At 37.8% G+C, this 17,867-nt stretch overlaps 1 protein-coding gene and 1 pseudogene across 1 annotated transcript; both read left to right on the forward strand.

Moving 5' to 3' along the window:
• The first annotated feature begins 1,550 nt into the window (after positions 1–1,550).
• Positions 1,551–4,406, forward strand: LOC125168085 (vacuolar protein sorting-associated protein 29-like; annotated as a pseudogene).
• A 5,963-nt stretch (positions 4,407–10,369) lies between these two features.
• On the forward strand, positions 10,370–11,338 carry LOC125168086 (olfactory receptor 11H6-like). Its single transcript, XM_047863039.1, has one exon. It carries the CDS (start codon positions 10,370–10,372, stop codon positions 11,336–11,338), a length of 969 nt encoding a protein of 322 aa, XP_047718995.1.
• Positions 11,339–17,867: the final 6,529 nt, after the last annotated feature.

Consider the following 17,867-nt stretch of genomic DNA (forward strand, 5'->3'; position numbering starts at 1 on the left):
CCCAGTGAAAGCAAGTATGTTGTCCAAGGTCACACAAGGAAGTGAAGGAAACAGTTGTGCTGACTTCCAGATCAGTAAGAATTCTGCTGTGCCGTACCTTCTCTCCTGGAAACCCTGGCTGTGTCCTATGTAGTTACCTTCAGAACTGCATGGCAATGCAGGTCAAAAAGCTGGATTTATCTAGGAAATGAATACTGTAGAAGAGATATGCATGTAGGAGATATGCTTATAGGAATTTCTCCTCAATTGTTTCAAGACAATAACTACACACATTACATGAAGACTTATGTAATAAATATTCAATAGGTAAAATATTATGTTACTGAATGAAAAGGTGGATCATGAAACACTATTATTACATAAGCATACTTAAATAGAGTGATGGTATTATGGGTAGTTTAGATTCTTTTTTTTTCTTTTATGTCACTGTTTATTTCCTAATTTTTCCATGAGAGGCATGTATACTTCATCTAATTTACAAAGGATGTGCAGTTTAAAAAATCAATGTTTATAAAGGGATAGATAACTTAGAGCAACTCCTTTAGTTATTTTTAACCTAAGATTTCTATTTTATGCATTAAGAAAGGATAATGCTACTGTCTTTGGTAAGCCTTATAACAGGTGCCTTTCCAGAGCTACTCAAAGACTTCCATGTGGGGTCACATTGTGGAGAGAAGTAAATTTGGCTTCCTCATGCTTCTGTTTCACTCAATATCAGCTCTTTCTGTAAATCATAAAGAGATTCTTGGCGGCAAACTCTGGCTTTGCAGTTTTTCTTCTAGATGCTCAGAACAGAAAGAAAATGGAGGAAATAGACATATCATGCAATCAAGTGAATCTTCAAAAAGAGGAAAATTTTCCCTGGGGACTTCCCCTCTACATTTTTCTATCTCTCACATAAGCCCCTGCTTATTATTAGTATAAGAACAACTTTTCATTAAAAGAGAGCTTGAATTATTATGCTTTCAACACTTGCCTTTTATGCACTTCTGTTTTTTTAAAACAACCTGTTTCAAATGTCCATCTCTTTTAAAGAACACAGGCCATTTCTTTCTCTGTCAAAATATATACTTTAAGTCATCATAATAAAAATAGAGACTTTTTTTAAATGATCATTCAACTATCTCAAAAAGAAGCAGATAATCCAGAATGAAAGAATTGGAATATAGTCAATAATACTGTAATAACCTGTATCATGACATATGGTAACTATACTTATTATGCTGAGCATTGCATAATGTATATAATTTTTAAATCACTATGTTGTATACCTAAAACTAATACAATATTGTAAGTCAACTATATTTCCATTTTTAAAAGTTAGAAGCAATAATTACTTTTTATTAAGTAATTCAATCATTCCAGATTTTACCCACTTGAGTGATGAAAACAAAAAGGAAACTCAAGATCTACCCAGGAACCCAGAATGGTTGAATATATTAGCCTTAGATTCAGCTGTGTATAACAGAAATCCAAGTAACAGCAACTTACACAAGGTAAATATTTGGGTTTTTTTCCCTCACATATATACTTCTAGAGATAGATAGTCTATGCCAGTTCACAGGTAGGCAGTTCCAAGATGTCCTGAGGGACTCAACCTCTCCTGGCTTTTTGATAAATCCTTCTTAGTATTTTCATCCCCAAAATCACCTTATTGTCTTAAGATAGGAGCTAAAGTGGCAGACTTCAAGAAGGAGGCCAATCTCTACTCCACTTATAATTTTGAACAGAAGTGTGCCACTCAATGACCCCTATATAAAGGAGACTACACCATTTGATTTCTCAAGCTGAGCACATTGCCACCAGAATAGAAGACTGTATTAGGCAGAAAGATAAGAAAAATGGATAGTAAGTAGTAAGTATGCAGCTAATGTACCTCTGCCATGCATGGATTGAGCAAAAAAGGAGAAAATGACTACAGTGATGGAAATTTAGAAATATACCCTTTTCTCAATTATGCCACTTTAGGAGGTTGATATTCAAGCAAATATTCATATCCAAATGAACAGCAAGAGAAACTGATTCAAGAGAAAAGTCTTGAAAAACAAAAATGTTAATAAGAACAGAAACAACAGCAAAAAACATGAGGCACCACACTGCCTAAGAATTTAATCAAAACTCATGAATGTGTATGGAAAAATTAAATGTAAATTTGTTTCCCAAACTTCAACAAACAAAAGTACCTCATGTAGTACTTAAGAAAAATGAGTTATTGGGAAGATAGATGAAAAAATATTTTAATATCTCTATAATCAAATTTATATAATTGTTACTCCAAAAACAGGCAAAAAATTTAAAGAGAGTTTCAATCAAAGTAAGCATGATAGGACTCAGAGTGTGGGAAACCTTTCTATCTTTGGGATACTAAATGACCCAAACTCAGTCCCGGCTCTGATTTCAGAACTTCCTCAGTGTATAGGTCAAATTCTCTCTTATAATATTATGGGGTCTTCTTCAATCTTCCTGTTACAAAGGAGCTTAATGTTAAGACTACTGGGAAGATGGAGAGGAAAGAGATAGAAATGATGGACATAGTGGGTTGCTCTTATTGCAAGGAAGAAAGAAAATTCTCCTGGAAAACGAAGAAGGGTCTTTTTCTTTCAAATGTCAGAAGGATATAATGCAAATGCAGTGAGAACTGAAATCCCCAAATCAGACTAGAAAAGAGGAAATCATGAAGTAGAAAAAGATGGTAAGAGGGAAATTAGAAAAAAAATGCAGATTTGGGAGAAGAAGTTAACAAACCACTCTTCCCTTTGCCCTGGCTCTTCCCACCTTTAACTTAACAGAGGTGTCACACCTATGTGTGAGAGTGAAGAGGCCAATATGGAAGAAAGAATCACAGAAGAAAGGCTTTTATATCTTTGTTACAGGAGATGAGAATCCTTCCTAAGAAATTTCAACTCTGTCTCCACTGAGCTCCATTTCCTCTACTTAAGGGTCAATTAACTGCTACCCTACTACAACTTAAGTTTTCTGGACAAAGTAGAAGAATGAGTAGTAGAAAGTGATAAGGAAGAAAGCAAAAAATGGAGACTCTCCCTACATAGAGATCCTGGCCTTCTCTAGGGGAAGCCAGAGAGGCCTCAAGCTAGACAGGGGCTAGGCAGAGATTAAGGGGAAACATCTGGGTTAAAGCTTGCCACAATTTAACTGGCCAAATGAGGAACTGTCATTTGTGGAAAATCTGAGTGATGACTCAGATAATGCCATCAAAATTAATTTCCTAAGGACAAAGAATGTTCACTCCACAGTCTAAAATTAGTCTATATTCCTAGGATCTCTGCCCAGTGACATTGTGTCTCTTTGGTCTGAGATCTATTACAGACTTTGAAATCTCCTAGATACTAGAATAGAGAGGGAAGACCAAGAATAACAGGACATCCTGTCATCCTGTCAGGGGCTGACAGTGACAGAATGCAGTGTGAGCTCAAGAAACAGCTTTTCTTGGGGTGCCTGGGTGGCTCAGTTGGTTAAATGGCCAACTTTGACTCAGGTCATCATCTCATGGGTTCATGGGTTTGAGCCCCACATCAGGCTCCATGCTGACAGCTCACAGCCTAGAGCTGTTTTGGATTCTCTCTCCCTCTCTCTCTGACCCTCCCCTGTTCATGCTCACTCTCTCTCCCAAAAATGAATAAACACTAAAAAACTTTTTCTGAAAGAAAGAAAGAAAGAAAGAAAGAAAGAAAGAAAGAAAGAAAGAAAGGAAGGAAGGGAGGAAGGGCTTTTCTAAAATGCAAGAGGGTTGCAGAGGAGCCCAAGAAAGAAGGCAGCAGCAGTTGTGGTGACTAAGCTGAGCCCAGTGACAGGATGCTTCCCACATTAACCAAGTACTCCAATCCATATCTGAAAGAATCCCTGTCTAAAGATGAAGACTGTTCTCTCTTCATTTGGTGTTGGTATTAGGAGACCTACACATTCCATACCAGTCCAACAAGTTTGCTGGCTACATTTAAAAAAACTGCAGGTCCCAGGAAAGAGTCAACACATTCTCTGTACTGGAAACCTTTGCCCCAAACAGAGTTAAGACTATCTCAAGACTCTGGTCAGTGAGGTTCATGTTGTGAGAGGAGACTTCAATGAGAATCTGAATTATCCAGAACAGAAAGTTGTGACTGTTGGCAGTTCAAAATTAATTTGATCCATGGGTATCATGTTACTCTATGGGGAATGTGGCCACATTAGCCCTGTTGCAGAGGGAGTTTGATGTGAATATTCATATCTTGAGACACACACACAAATTTGAAGCATTTGAGCATGAAAATAAATTTTACAATAACTCAGGTTCTGCCACTGGGGCATATAATGCCTTGGAAGCAAACATTATTCCTTCATTTGTGTTGATAGATATCCAGGCTTCTACAGTTGTCACTTATGTGTATCAGCTAATTAAAGTAATGTGAAAGAAAAATGAATAGACAGAAATCTTTTTTTTTTATATTTTTGAGAGAGACAAAGTGCAAGCAAGGGAGGAGCAGAGAGAGAGAGAGGGAGACACAGAATCTGAAGCAGGCTCCAGGCTTTGAGCTGTCAGCACAGAGCCCCACATGAACCACGAGATCATGACCTGAGCTGAAGTTGGACGCTTAACCAACTGAGCCACCTAGGCGCCCAGAATACAGAGAAATCTTAAGGCCAGGACTGTCTTGCTGCTTTTTTCATTCCCTTGTCCAAATCAAGTAGTTAAACATTTATGAGCCAAAAAATTGTATCACTTTTATAATATTTTACAGTAAAATACAGTATCATTTTCTGTTAATACCATGTTTTAAGCTTCTTGTACTCTATAAGAATATATTCCACTTCTGTGTATTATTTCTATGAAAAAGTGTCCACCGCACAGTAAATGGTCATATGTTAAGAAGAATTTACCCTTGTAAGTAAGTACCTTTAAAGTTGATATCTGGAACTTTACTACAAAAGCAGTGCGTGAGTAAAAAGAATTGTAGACTTTCTTGTTTACATTTTTCTCTCAGCAATAAAACAGCTACCTTTCATTTATAAATAAATAAATAAATAAATAAATAAATAAATAAATAAATAAATAAATGCAAAGGAATAGCCATAGAAATAGACGGACTCAGCATCAAGTATGTTGAGTGACATTCACAATGAGGTTGACAGTTCTGCAAGGTCAAGTCATCTTAACAACGAATCCCCTGGCCTTTCTCCAGCCTCTTCTGAACTCTTCACTGAACTCTGAAGCATACACAAGTCTGGTGCTCAAGGAAAGGGAGCTTCAGTGCTTCCAGAGCCAGCTTTATGTGATCTCCCAGGCATGTTATCCACAGGGCAAACTCAAGTGGAAGACAGAAAAGCCCTCAAGGGCTTTTAAAAGGTAAAGTATCTTTTAATACCAAATCCTCCTTTGCCCAAAGGCCTGAGTTACTGAATAAGCCAGACCCTGTCAGGAGGACAATCACTGTGGTTGTCCACACAGGCCCTTCACTGTGGTTTGCTGACATCTCTCTCTGCCAGAGCACCCGACTGGTGTCCTGCCTTTTTCTATCTTCTCTGAGACCTAGAAGGGAGACATATGGTTACTGCTCACTTCATAATGGGGAACTGGAGGCCTTACCATAGGAGAGGAATAAGAAAGCAGTAAGGGTCAATGGAACTTCCTGCCTCCATCACTATATTCTGAACACAAAACTATCAAGACTTCATTTTTTGTTTTAGTGCTTTTTCCTCTGCTTCATCCTCCAGTTCAACTTTCTCTACTGTCTTTATATCTTGCCTGAACTAAATTTTGAGACTCTCTTCATATTTTTTTTACGTTTATTTATGAGAGAAGGAGAGAGACAGAACATGAGTGGGGGAGGGACAGAGAAAGAGGGAGACACAGAATTGGAAGCAGGTTCCAGGCTCTGAGCGCTCAGCTCAGAGCCCGACGCGGGGCTTGAACTCACAGACTGTGAGATCATGACCTGAGCTGAAGTCGGATGCTTAACCGACGGAGCCACCCAGGCACCCCAAGAGACTCTTCATAAACTCAACATAAACTCAATGGTGAAACTTCGCTTGAAATGTTTCCTCAGCCCCACCTGAGGACTTTTCTAGTGGAAAGACCATCAAATCAAAATACGAAATTGTGTGCCAAACATCTTAAAAATGTGTACATATGATCTGTTTCCAATAATTTTTTCTAAAGGAAAAAAATAACAGATTCCCAGAATAAATGCATGCAAGTACAAGCTCCCTAGCCAAAGCAATCTTGAAAAAGAAGAACAAAGCCAGAGGCATCACAATTTCAGATTTCAAGGAGACCTGCAAAGTGTTAGTATACTACAAAGTGTTAGTAATCAAAACAATATGGTACTGCCTCAAAAGTAGAACCCTTTGCTCCTACATTTTCATCCTTAAATTTAGTGTCTTTTTGCGAGAAAACACAGCTGCATTACTATAAACATATACACAGATGCTTCTGATTATATTTAACAGTCTGATCCAAGGCTTAAGGCCAACTTATTCTTCAGCTTAGATTCAGGCCTCTTTTCCCCTAGAGGTTGGATCAATTTAGACCTCAGTTAAAAAAATTCTTTCTGAGATCTAGCCAAAACTTTATCATTATTATTCCTAGATGAGTCCTCTGGGAAAAGTCAGATAATCCAGAAGGGTCAGAAGCAAACCTTGGCACATATATTCAAAAGTACATGCAGCTGAAAGTAAGGCCTGAGTGCACACACAGAGTGTTCTGGATCACCACACCTCCAAGATGGACCGTGGAGAATGGAATAATCATGGCTCAGAATTGGTTTGCTATATACCCTCCTTTAGAAGCAGGGGTGTAATCACTCATTCCCAAATCAGGAGAGACCACAGTGCCCTTTGCAACTTCATGTAACCAGCTTGAGAAGGTCAATACAGTAACTGTATGGGCTTCAAATAATTGCTATTCTGGATAACTTTTTAAAAATATTTATTCTTTTATCTTGAGAGAGAGAGAGAGAGAGAAGGAGAGAGAGAATCCCAAGCAGGCTCCACCCTGTCAGCTCAGAGCCTGACTTGGGACTCAAACTCACAAACTGTGAGATCATAACCTGAGCTGAGATCAAGAGTCAGATGCTTAATGGGCTAAGCAACCAAGGTGACCCTATTCTTGATAATATTACCTTCCAACACTCACCCTCTTTCAGAAGCCTGCTAAGGAATGTGGATGCAAGCACCCCACTGTGATTAGTTTGGCTGCACACTTTCTCCTACTGAAATGAGAGAACAAGGAGGCTGAAACTGACTCCAGGAGAGACAGAACATCTCCCCTCTACCAGATTCTATAATCCTCGCATAACAGCTTTAGGTAAGGCATAGCTCAGATTTCTTTGTAATGTCTTTTTCACTTTTCTCTAACCCTGTCTTGTGTTTTCTCCATATGAAAATGTGAGTTAAAATAGCTTCCTCCTAATAGACAGTGGTTACATTCTCAACTACATAACATAGCCTCCAGCATCAGAACTGGTCTAAATAAATCGTAGGTCACATGTGTTTTCTTTATAAATATATCAGTAAATATAGTTAATAAAAATAACAGTATTTTACTTGAGATGTTAGCTGAACCACGTGGGCCAAGAATAAATTGTGAAATGAAAACTTCATTCTATACATTATTATTTGTTCAAATTATATATACCAGATTTCCTGACCCTGAATATGGGGCAAGAGATGAACATTTTTCTTTTTTTATTAAAAAAATTGTTTTTAATGTTTATTTTTGAGAGAGAGAGACAGAGTGCAAGCTGGGGAGGGGCACAGAGAGAGGGAAACACAGAATCTGTAGCAGGGTCCAGGTTCTGAGCTGTCAGCACAGAGCCTGACGTGGGGCTCAAACTCCCGAACGGTGAGATCATGACCTGAGCTGAAGTCAGATGCTTAACTGACTGAGCCACCCAGGCACACCAGGACATTTTTCTATTAAAGGACATGGTGGCAGGGGAGGATGTCATTTATAGACTATAAACACATTCCCTTTAAGAGGGAATAGTTTAAAACAGTTCGCATACCTATTTAAAAATGAGAGGGAAATGTTGTAAAGGCCATCTAATAAAAACACTTAAAGATAGGGACAATTAGAGACAGAGAGAAGACAGCAAGAAACAGTATACACACACAATACACACATCCTTACAGCATGATTATTCCTTAGCAACAATAAGAAAGCTCACAACACAAAACAGAGTGGATGAGAGATACCTAAAGAAAGATGATTCAAATAGGGTTGTCTTAAGATGGCTCCTGTCATGGATGTCCTCCTGTTTACTTGGACTGATGGTACATCCTCATAACAAACAAAATCTTTGTTGTCTTGCTTTTGTTTTTAGCCAACTGGAGTTTTCTAGTATTTGCATTTAACTTTTTTCCTCTGGCTATAGATAATTATTTCCCCAATTGGTTACTATTAGGCATGTTCATTAAGACAACAAATGTTTAATAAACACTCATACCAGATAGTGTCCTAGTTTCTGGGAATATGTTGGTGAGCTAAGTAATGTCCTCCTGATTTTTACCAGAAATCTGGAATCGAGTAACAAATTAAGACATGTGAATATTGGCAGAGCAGAGAGAAGGACTGAGATAGGGACGTTCCAGGCCTTGATATGGGCCACACATAGCATAATCAAGTATCAGTATGGCTGGAGTGGGGCTAATAGGAGGAAAAGTGGTAGGAAATTAGGACATGGAGGAAGGCCTTATTGGCCTTCTTCGCCATGGAAAGGAATTGGGAGGTATGTTAACTGTGTTTAAAAGATTGAGAGCAAGTAGTTGACATGATCAGGTTTTTAAAAAACTGTCATCTAGCTATTATGTGACTAACAGTCTTGGCATATAAAAATGGAAACAAGCAATTTAAGAGGTTTTTGTAAGTAGTCAAAATGAGAATTCCATGGTAGGGTGCACCAGGGTGAAAGCTGATAAGAATGCTAAAAATTGTGCACATTCTGAATGTTTTGAATATGAGGCCTAGAGTATTTGCTGATGGTTTGGGATGTAGAGTAGTGAGAGGGATAGAAGTGATGTGGCCAAAGTGTATGGCCCGGGCAACTGAGTGAATGGAGGTGCCATGTAGTGATATGGCAGAGAAAGAAGAATTGGCTAGTCTGAGGGGAGAATAATCAAAAAACAGTTTAGTCATAGGCATGTTACATTAGATATCAAATGGAGATGTTAAGTAAGAAATTGGGTAGAAAAATCCAGGTTGCAGAAGAGATTTCATAGCTAGGGAGAGAAAAATCTGGCTTTATCTCACATAGTTTTTATATCAAGGGGCTAGTGTCAGGTCACTTACAGAAAGAGTATAGTTGGAGAAGGAAAAATATCAAGGATTATGTCCTAAAAAAAAACATATACAGGTCAGGTCAATCAGGAGGAACTCTGACATAGAAGCCTGAAATAATATATAAGGAGAAATGAAACCGAACAGTCCATGCACAGATCTCAAATTGTTGTTCAAATCTCAGAATGCTTTCAGTGACATAACACTATAATTATTTTTAGTTTACCTGGCAAAATGTATATAGACTGTCACTGTGAGGTACTTTCCCTGCATGTGATAAATTTCAGCTGAGGACTGAAGCTTGTGTATTCTAGTTAGGGAAAATCTCTGTTAAAAAAGAATCATTAGTCTTTAGTCTGAACCTCATTCATTCATACCAATTTCATTTAAAATGTTATTCAAGGTGAGAATATAAGAAACTTACTCCTCTTCAGCAACAATTTTCTAAATGCAAAGAGAACCAAGTTAAAAATGAGGAGTACTTTGAAGAATTTTGCATATGTCACTAAATATGGAGAGAAAATTTGCTGTAAGCCATCACTGATTAAAAGTTGAGGTTTCTGGGGCACCTACGTGGCTCAGTCCACAGCATCAGACTGTTGGTTTCAGCTCAGGTCGTCATCTCACAGTTGTGAGATCGAGTCCCGCGTCAGGCTCCATGCTGGGCATGGAGGCTGCTTGGGATTCTTTCTTTCTCTCTGTGTCCCTCCCCTACTCTTGCCTGTGCTCTCTCTCTCTCTCTCTCTCAAAATAAATAACTGCTTTTAAGTTGATGTTTCTGACCTAGGTTGAAGCCTCTCAGTGACAAGAAAGCATCTAATTAATTTTATGTAGTGCTGAGGACACTAAACAAAGGCAGGTGTTTAATGGCCCACGATGGGCATGGTGATCATGATGGTAAAGCTGTAATAAGCATCCACATCTCCAAGTGCCTTATTCCTCCCAATATCACTGGGTCAAAGAATGCTGAAAATGTTTAATCTAAAACTGTGCTAATTGAATTGTAAAGAAAATCAGAGACTATCTTAATGAGAAAACTTCTGCAAAGTCATCTGTAACATGGTAATGTCTTGTTATTGCAGTTTGAGGGAGAGAAACATGAAAATCCCATCTGAAAACAACCACTCTGACCCTGTCAGTGAATTCATTCTTCTTGGCTTCCCTTGCACCTGGGAGGTCCAGATCCTCCTCTTCTCAATCTTCTTTGTGATCTATGTCCTGACATTAATGGGAAATCTGTGTATCATCTGTGCAGTGTGGTGGAATGACCATCTCCACACTCCCATGTACATCCTACTGGCCAATTTTTCCTTCCTGGAGATCTGGTATGTCACTTCTACTGTCCCTAATATGCTGGCCAACTTTCTCTCTGAGACCAATTCCATCTCCTTCTATGGCTGCTTCATCCAGTTCTACTTCTTCTTCTCCATGGGCACCACTGAGACCTTCTTCTTGTCTGCCATGGCCTTTGACAGGTACCTTGCTATCTGCAGGCCCCTGCATTACCCCGCTGTCATGACAGTTCAGCGCTGCATCAGAATAGGAGCTGGGTGCTGGGTGTGTGGCTTCTCTTGTTTTCTCCTCCCAGTTTACCTCATCTCCCAGCTTCCTTTTTGTGGTCCCAATACAATTGATCATTTTTTATGTGATCCAGGACCCCTTATGAATCTGTCTTGTGTGGCAGCTCCTGCCACTGAGATCATCTGTGCCATCTTTAACTCAGTCCTCATTTTCTCCACCTTCCTCTTCATTACCAGCTCCTACACCTTGGTGATCAGAGCTGTGCTGAGGGTCCCCTCAGCAGAAGGTCGGCATAAGGCCTTCTCCACGTGTGGCTCCCATCTGGCTGTGGTGTCCCTGTTCTATGGCTCCATCATGGTGATGTATGTGAGTCCAACAGCAGGCAATCCAGCAGGGATTCAGAAAATTGTGACTTTATTTTATTCTGTGATGACTCCACTTTTCAATCCCTTGATCTATAGCCTCCGGAATAAGGAGATGAAGCAGGCCCTGACAAAACTATTTAGGATTATGAGACCTGGTCAAAGACAGCCTCTCAAGAACTAGAATCCATATATGTGTTGGACATATAGTGATATAAAATTATAGGAGGTTAATGGTCACATGCAAATTTGAGAGACAGATATGTTTCCCATATCCCAGGGAGTATTTTTAGAAATACATTTCAATGAAGCAAACAGAAAACAAGATCTTACAAGACCCTGCATAAATCATTTGTACTAGGCTATAACATATTAATATTCCTGTGCATGTTGCATGGAAACAGGAAAATGTGAGACATTTTCAGGCCTTTTTGCAGAAAAATCATATATAACCCAGATGTCAACAGATCAGTTTCTATCTTTTGCAGATATAGGTAAATTTGTCCCTGACCCCCAGATTCACAGTGCTCAGGTGTCTAAAGCACCCATCACTCTCTCCCTACACACACACACACACACACACACACACACACACACCATCAAACATGTTTGTGTGTGCTTTTCTCTTCCAATCCCTGAATCTACCTCCTGTCTTATTTTGATCACACCAGTCTGGATGTGAGACTCATCTCCTTCAACATTTTATCCAAAACCAAAGTAATTCCAGTTTTGTGTGGGTTTATTAACCTGACTACCAGCTGGGGTTAGGGAGAGTCATAGGAAAGGCCACTGTGCTGAACACCCAGTCAGTTTCTCATATTATACCTGGTCTGCCTCTTCTTCTTCCTTCCTCATCCTCTTCCCACCACCCACCAGAATGACCAGAACATCCTTCCCTTTCTTATTCAGAATAACTGTCTTCCATATGTAGGTCCTTGGCAGTTTCGGACTCTTCCTCAGCTGGGCTTGTCAAAAAATTTCTCCTCAGCAAACTTAATTCTTAAATAGGACTTTGTGAAAACAGTGGGTTTTTTTTCCAACTGTTTACTTTTTTGGGTTGTTTTAGGTTCCTTATAACTCATTATTTTCCTTATCTTAGTACCACCCAGTACCACTCAGTACAAAAGAATATATGTACTGAAACAGGGTGAGACCTGGAAACAAGACTACCTGGAAGAAACTTAATCAGAAAATAATTCATATTTTAAATGCTTCATGATTTTAAAGAGGTTTTTCTCCCTATATGTACTAGAATTAATACAAATCATGCAAAGAGAATAGTGCATATGAGTCTAAGGCTAGAAATAAGATAGTATGACTACTTTTCAATAAATGGTGCTGAGAAAACTGGATACCTACAAGCAAAAGAATGAAACTGGACCACTTTCTTACATCATACACAAAAATAAATTCAAAATTTACTAAACTTCTAGATGTGAGACCTAAAACCATAAAACTCCTAGAAGATAACATAGGCAGTAATTTTTTTAATCAGCCTTAGCAACATTTTTCCAGATATATCTCCAAAGGCAAGGGAAACAAAAGCAAAAATAAACTATTGGGCCCATACCAAAATTAAAAACAACAACAACAACAACTTATGCACAGCATAGGAAACCATTAGCAAAGGAAAAAGGCAACTTAGTGAATGGGAGAAGATATTTGCTAATGATGTATCCAATAAAGGGTTAATACCCAAAATATATAAAGAACTTATACAACTCAACACCAAACAAAATCTGATTAAAAATTGGTAGAGGATCTAAATAGTTTTCCAAAGAAGACATACAGATGTCCAATAAACACATGAAAAGATGCTCAGCATCACTCATCATCACAGAAATGCAAATCAAAATTACAAGATATCAGTTTACACATGTCAAAATGGCTAGCATGAAAGAGACAAGAAATAACAAGTGTTGGTGAAGATGTGGGAAAAAGAGAACACTTGTGCACCATTGGCTGGAATGTAATTGGTATAGCCACTGTGAAAAGCAGTATGGAGGTTCCTCAAAAAATTTAAAATATTAATACCACAGTCCAGTACTTCCACTTGTCAGAGGAAAAAGGTAAGGGGAAATGCAAAATGGGTAAAGGAAAGTGGGAGATGCAGGTTTCCAATTATGGAATGAGGAAGTCTTTGGAATAAAAGCTACAGCATAGGGAATATAGCCAATAGTACTGCAATAGCATTGTATGCTAATTGTTGGTAGCTACACTTGTGGTGAGCATAGCATAATGTATAGTCATTGAATCATTGTGTTGTACACCTGAAACTAATGTAACATTGTCAACTAAACTTCAATAAAAAAATAAATTTAAAAAACTTTTATAAAGACATGCAAAAAATTGCTGTGGTATGATTAAGAATAAACTAGAAATAGGAGATATGAGGAAATACAACAATGTACTACTAACAGTTTGATTTAGAGGCACTAGTAATGCCATTAATAATTTTTTTCATATTTACCATTTTTCTTTTCATTTTATTTTCTAAAATAGTAATTTAGGGGCACCTGGGTGGCTCAGTCGGTTGGGCGGCTGACTTCGGCTCAGGTCATGATCTCGCGGTCCGTGAGTTCGAGCCCTGCATCAGGCTCTGTGCTGACAGCTCAGAGCCTGGAGCCTGCTTCAGATTCTGTGTCTCTCTCTCTCTATGACCCTCCCCCGTTCATGCTCTGTCTCTATCTCAAAAATAAATAAACGTTAAAAAGAAATTTTTAAATAGTCATTTAAAATGTATATAATTTTCTGGCAGGGTGTAAATGATGAGTAACAAGTCAAAGAGCAAATGTCCTACAGTGGTCTGCAACTTAAAATGATAAAAATCTTTATATAAGTGCAAAAGTTATTAAAGGTGTTATTTCTGAGATGAGAATGCACTAGAAGAAATATTCTGGAACAGATTTAGGCAGGCAACTCTCAGATCTTCAAAGTTGTCTCCCTAAAACAGTTATCTTCCCGGGGTTCTAACTATCAGCCCTGTGTATGGAAAAGTGACCTGATCTGTGTGTTTTGACAAGCTTAATTTCTTCAATAGTTGTGCCTTGAGCTTTCCCCATATTTTCTCAGGCTTCCCTATCAATTTAGCCAGGAATTTTTCCTGAATTTCCTCTTGAATTTCATCTCCTAACACAATATGTCCTACATTGTCTTTAAGATCTTAGGCCCAGATTAATGGTTTTATTGATCCTGAAACTACATCCCACCCTGGAAACCAAATTTTGTTCACATTATTCTTATAGAAACTCCCCAAGCCATGGGTTTACTTCTGACAAAATCCACACTATTTCCTCATCCCAAACACACTCAAAGATACTAAAACTAAATTATCAGGATCTATTATTTGGAATCTGTACTATGATGTATTTTCTGACAATTTTATTTTCCTCCTTTGAAACATTCCTTCACTCATTTATTCACTTTTTTATATATTCATCTCCCAAACTTTTACTGAGTGTCCTCTATGTGCTAAGTATTGAGCCCAGGTTTGGAGAAATAAAGAAGTGCAAAATACTCACAGACCTTAGAGACTTACAGTTATTGAGAGTAGACACTAAGTGTTGTCATCTCAAGAAGTTCTCTCTTTTCATTGTTTCTATATGAGACGATGGAGGTTAACTAAGCCTATTGTGGTAATCATTTCACAACACATGTAAATCAAATTATTATGCTATACAACTTAAACTTATACAGTGATGTATGTCAGTTATTTCTCAATAAAATTGGGAGGAAAACAGACTGAGGGGACCCTAGTCAAACAGAAAGGAACCAAAAGAAGGGGGTTAAATGACCCAGAAATTCAGGGGACTTAAGGTAGCAAGATAGCTGTAGAAGAAGCTTAGACCTCCCCACTTCTCTGATTTTACTGCTTCATCTAGTAAAGAAATCCCCAACTGGAGTTGGTAAGAAATTGACTTCAAACTGGCCAAGTTTGGAATGAGGTCAACAAGCCAGTCCGCAATTTCACAAACAGCCTTGCAACTGGCTACAGATATCCATGTTACAATTTGCCCCCAAAAGCTATCCTTCTATATTATAACAATGGCAAACAATGGGAAAGGGGATCAGGGGGAAAAAGGAAAAATACATATATATTTGGCAAGTCTTCTATACAGAAAACAAAACTTTGTTGAAAGAAATTCGAGAAGATATAATAGGAAGATATGCCAAGTCCATGGATTGTAAGAGTAATTATTGTGTAGATGACAATTAACCTCCCCATTCAAAGCAATCCCAATCGAATTCCAGAAATAATTGTTGTGCAAATTGACAAAAGAATTCTAAATTTATATGGAAAGGCAATGGGCAAAGACTATCAAAAAGAGTTTGAAGAGAAAGAAATTGGTAGGACTAACCTATCTTAGATATCAAGACTCATTATAAACTACGATAATTAGGAAAATGTGGTATTGGTGCAATAGGAACAAAAAGAAAGATGAAATTAAATAGAATGCAGAAACCAACCCATGCATATATGGATACTTAATTTATGGTAAAAAAAATAGGACTAGACAGCAGGCATAGAATACAGGTTTAACAAAGAAAATGTCTAGGTCAAACGGATTCTCATGTGGAAAACTGAAATTTGACCTATATTTCGTACCATACATAAAAACTATGACCAGTATAATTGCAGATTTTAAATCTGAAAGATATTAACACTTCTAAATAATATTTTCATAACCTTGAAATAAGCAAAAAGAACTAGCTATAAAGAAACTTGACTGAGGGGTGCCTGGGTGGCTCAGTCCATTAAACGACCAACTCTTGATTTGGGCTCAGGTCATGATCTCACAGTTTATACTTCAAGCCCTGCACTGGGCTCTGTGCTGATGGTGCAGAGCCTGCTTAGCAATCTCTCTCTCCCTCTCTCTCTCTGCCCCTTCAGAGTTCTCTATCTCTCTTTCTTTCAAAATAAATTAATAAACTTAAAAAAAAAAAAAAGAAACTTGACTGATAAATCAGGTGCATTAAAAATAAGAATTTCTGTTCATTAATAAACCAGTCAGAGAAAGACAAATACCAGATGATTTTATTCATATGTGGAATTTAAGAAACAAGATAAATAAAGGGGAAAAGAAAAGAGCAATAAATAAAAAACAGACTCTTAACCACAGACAACAAATTTCTGGTTACCAGAAGGGAGGTGGGTGGGGAAATGGGTGAACTAGGTGAAGGGGATTAAGGAGGGCACTTATTATGATGACCACTGAGTAATGTATAGAATTGTTGACTCACTACGTTGTATACCTGAAATGAATATAACACTGTTTATCAACTGCACTGGAATTAAATTTTTTTTAAAAAGAACTTCTGTTCATTAAAAAGAAATTATGAGACTAGAAAAATAAGCCTGCATAAACCAGACAAAATATTTGGAATACATATAACTGATTAAAGGCTTGCTTTCAGAATATATTTTTTAAATCTTTAAAGTATTAACAAATTCCCAGTAGTTTAAAAAAGGGCAAGACTCTTGAAAAGTCATTATTTTTAAAAAAAGTATATCCAAATATAAAACAGAATGTGTTTTCCTAAATGTTTTTTTGAGAACCAAAAAAAACCAAAAACTGACCAAAATAAAAATAAAAAATAAACAGAATAATGAGGATTATCATATACTACTCATGAGAGTGTACATTTTGGCAACCACTGTGGAATACTCTCTAACATTATCTGTTATGGTTGAATATATACATTCCCTGGAATCCAGCAGTTTCATGGATATACAACATAAATTCTTGCAAGCATACGCCAAGAGAGATGTAGAATACATGTTGGTGAGGGGAACGCTTTTGCAATGTTGGTCAGAATGCAAACTGGTGCAGCCACTCTGGAAAACAGTGTGAGGCTCCTCAAAAAATTAAAAATAGAACTTCCCTATGACCCAGCAATAGCATTGCTAGGAATTTACCCAAGGGATAAAGGAGTGCTGATGCATAGGGGCACTTTTACCCCAATGTACATTGCAACACTTTCAACAATAGCCAAATTATTGAAAGAGCCTAAATGTCCATCAACTGATGAATGGATAAAGAAGATGTGGTTTATATACACAATGGAATACTACTGGGCAATGAGAAAGAATGAAACATGCCATTTGTAGCAATGTGGATGGAACTGGAGGGTGTTATACTAAGTGAAATAAGTCAGTCAGACAAACACAGATACCATGTTTTCACTCATATGTGGACCCTGAGAAACTTAACAGTAGACCATGGAGGAAGGGAAGAGGGGAAAAATTTACAAACAGAGAGGAAGGCAAATGATAAAAGACTTTTAAATATAGAGAACAAATTGAGAGATGATGGGAGGTAGAGAAGAGGGGAAAGTCGGTGATGGGCACTGAGGAGGGCACTTGCTGGAATGAGTACTGGGTATTGTATGGAAGCCAATTTGGCAATAAATTATATTAACAAATAATGTCTAAGTTTGAGGTTTATAACATTATAATATGGATTTTATACAGGTGTATATTGTGAAATTATTACCATAATAAGGTTAGTTGACACCTCCATCACCTGCATACTTTTTTTTCTTGGCAGTGAGACCACTTAAAATCTACTTTCTTAGTGACTTTCAAGTACATAATGTAGAATTGTTAACTATAATCACCATGTTGTACTAGTGTTCTAATGAGAACTTATTCATGTTAGAGCCAGAAGTTTGTGCCCTTTGACCAACATCACCTCATTTCCTTCATCTCCCAG

Source organism: Prionailurus viverrinus, chromosome B3 (assembly GCF_022837055.1).
Source record: "Prionailurus viverrinus isolate Anna chromosome B3, UM_Priviv_1.0, whole genome shotgun sequence".
Classification (NCBI taxonomy): domain Eukaryota; kingdom Metazoa; phylum Chordata; class Mammalia; order Carnivora; family Felidae; genus Prionailurus; species Prionailurus viverrinus.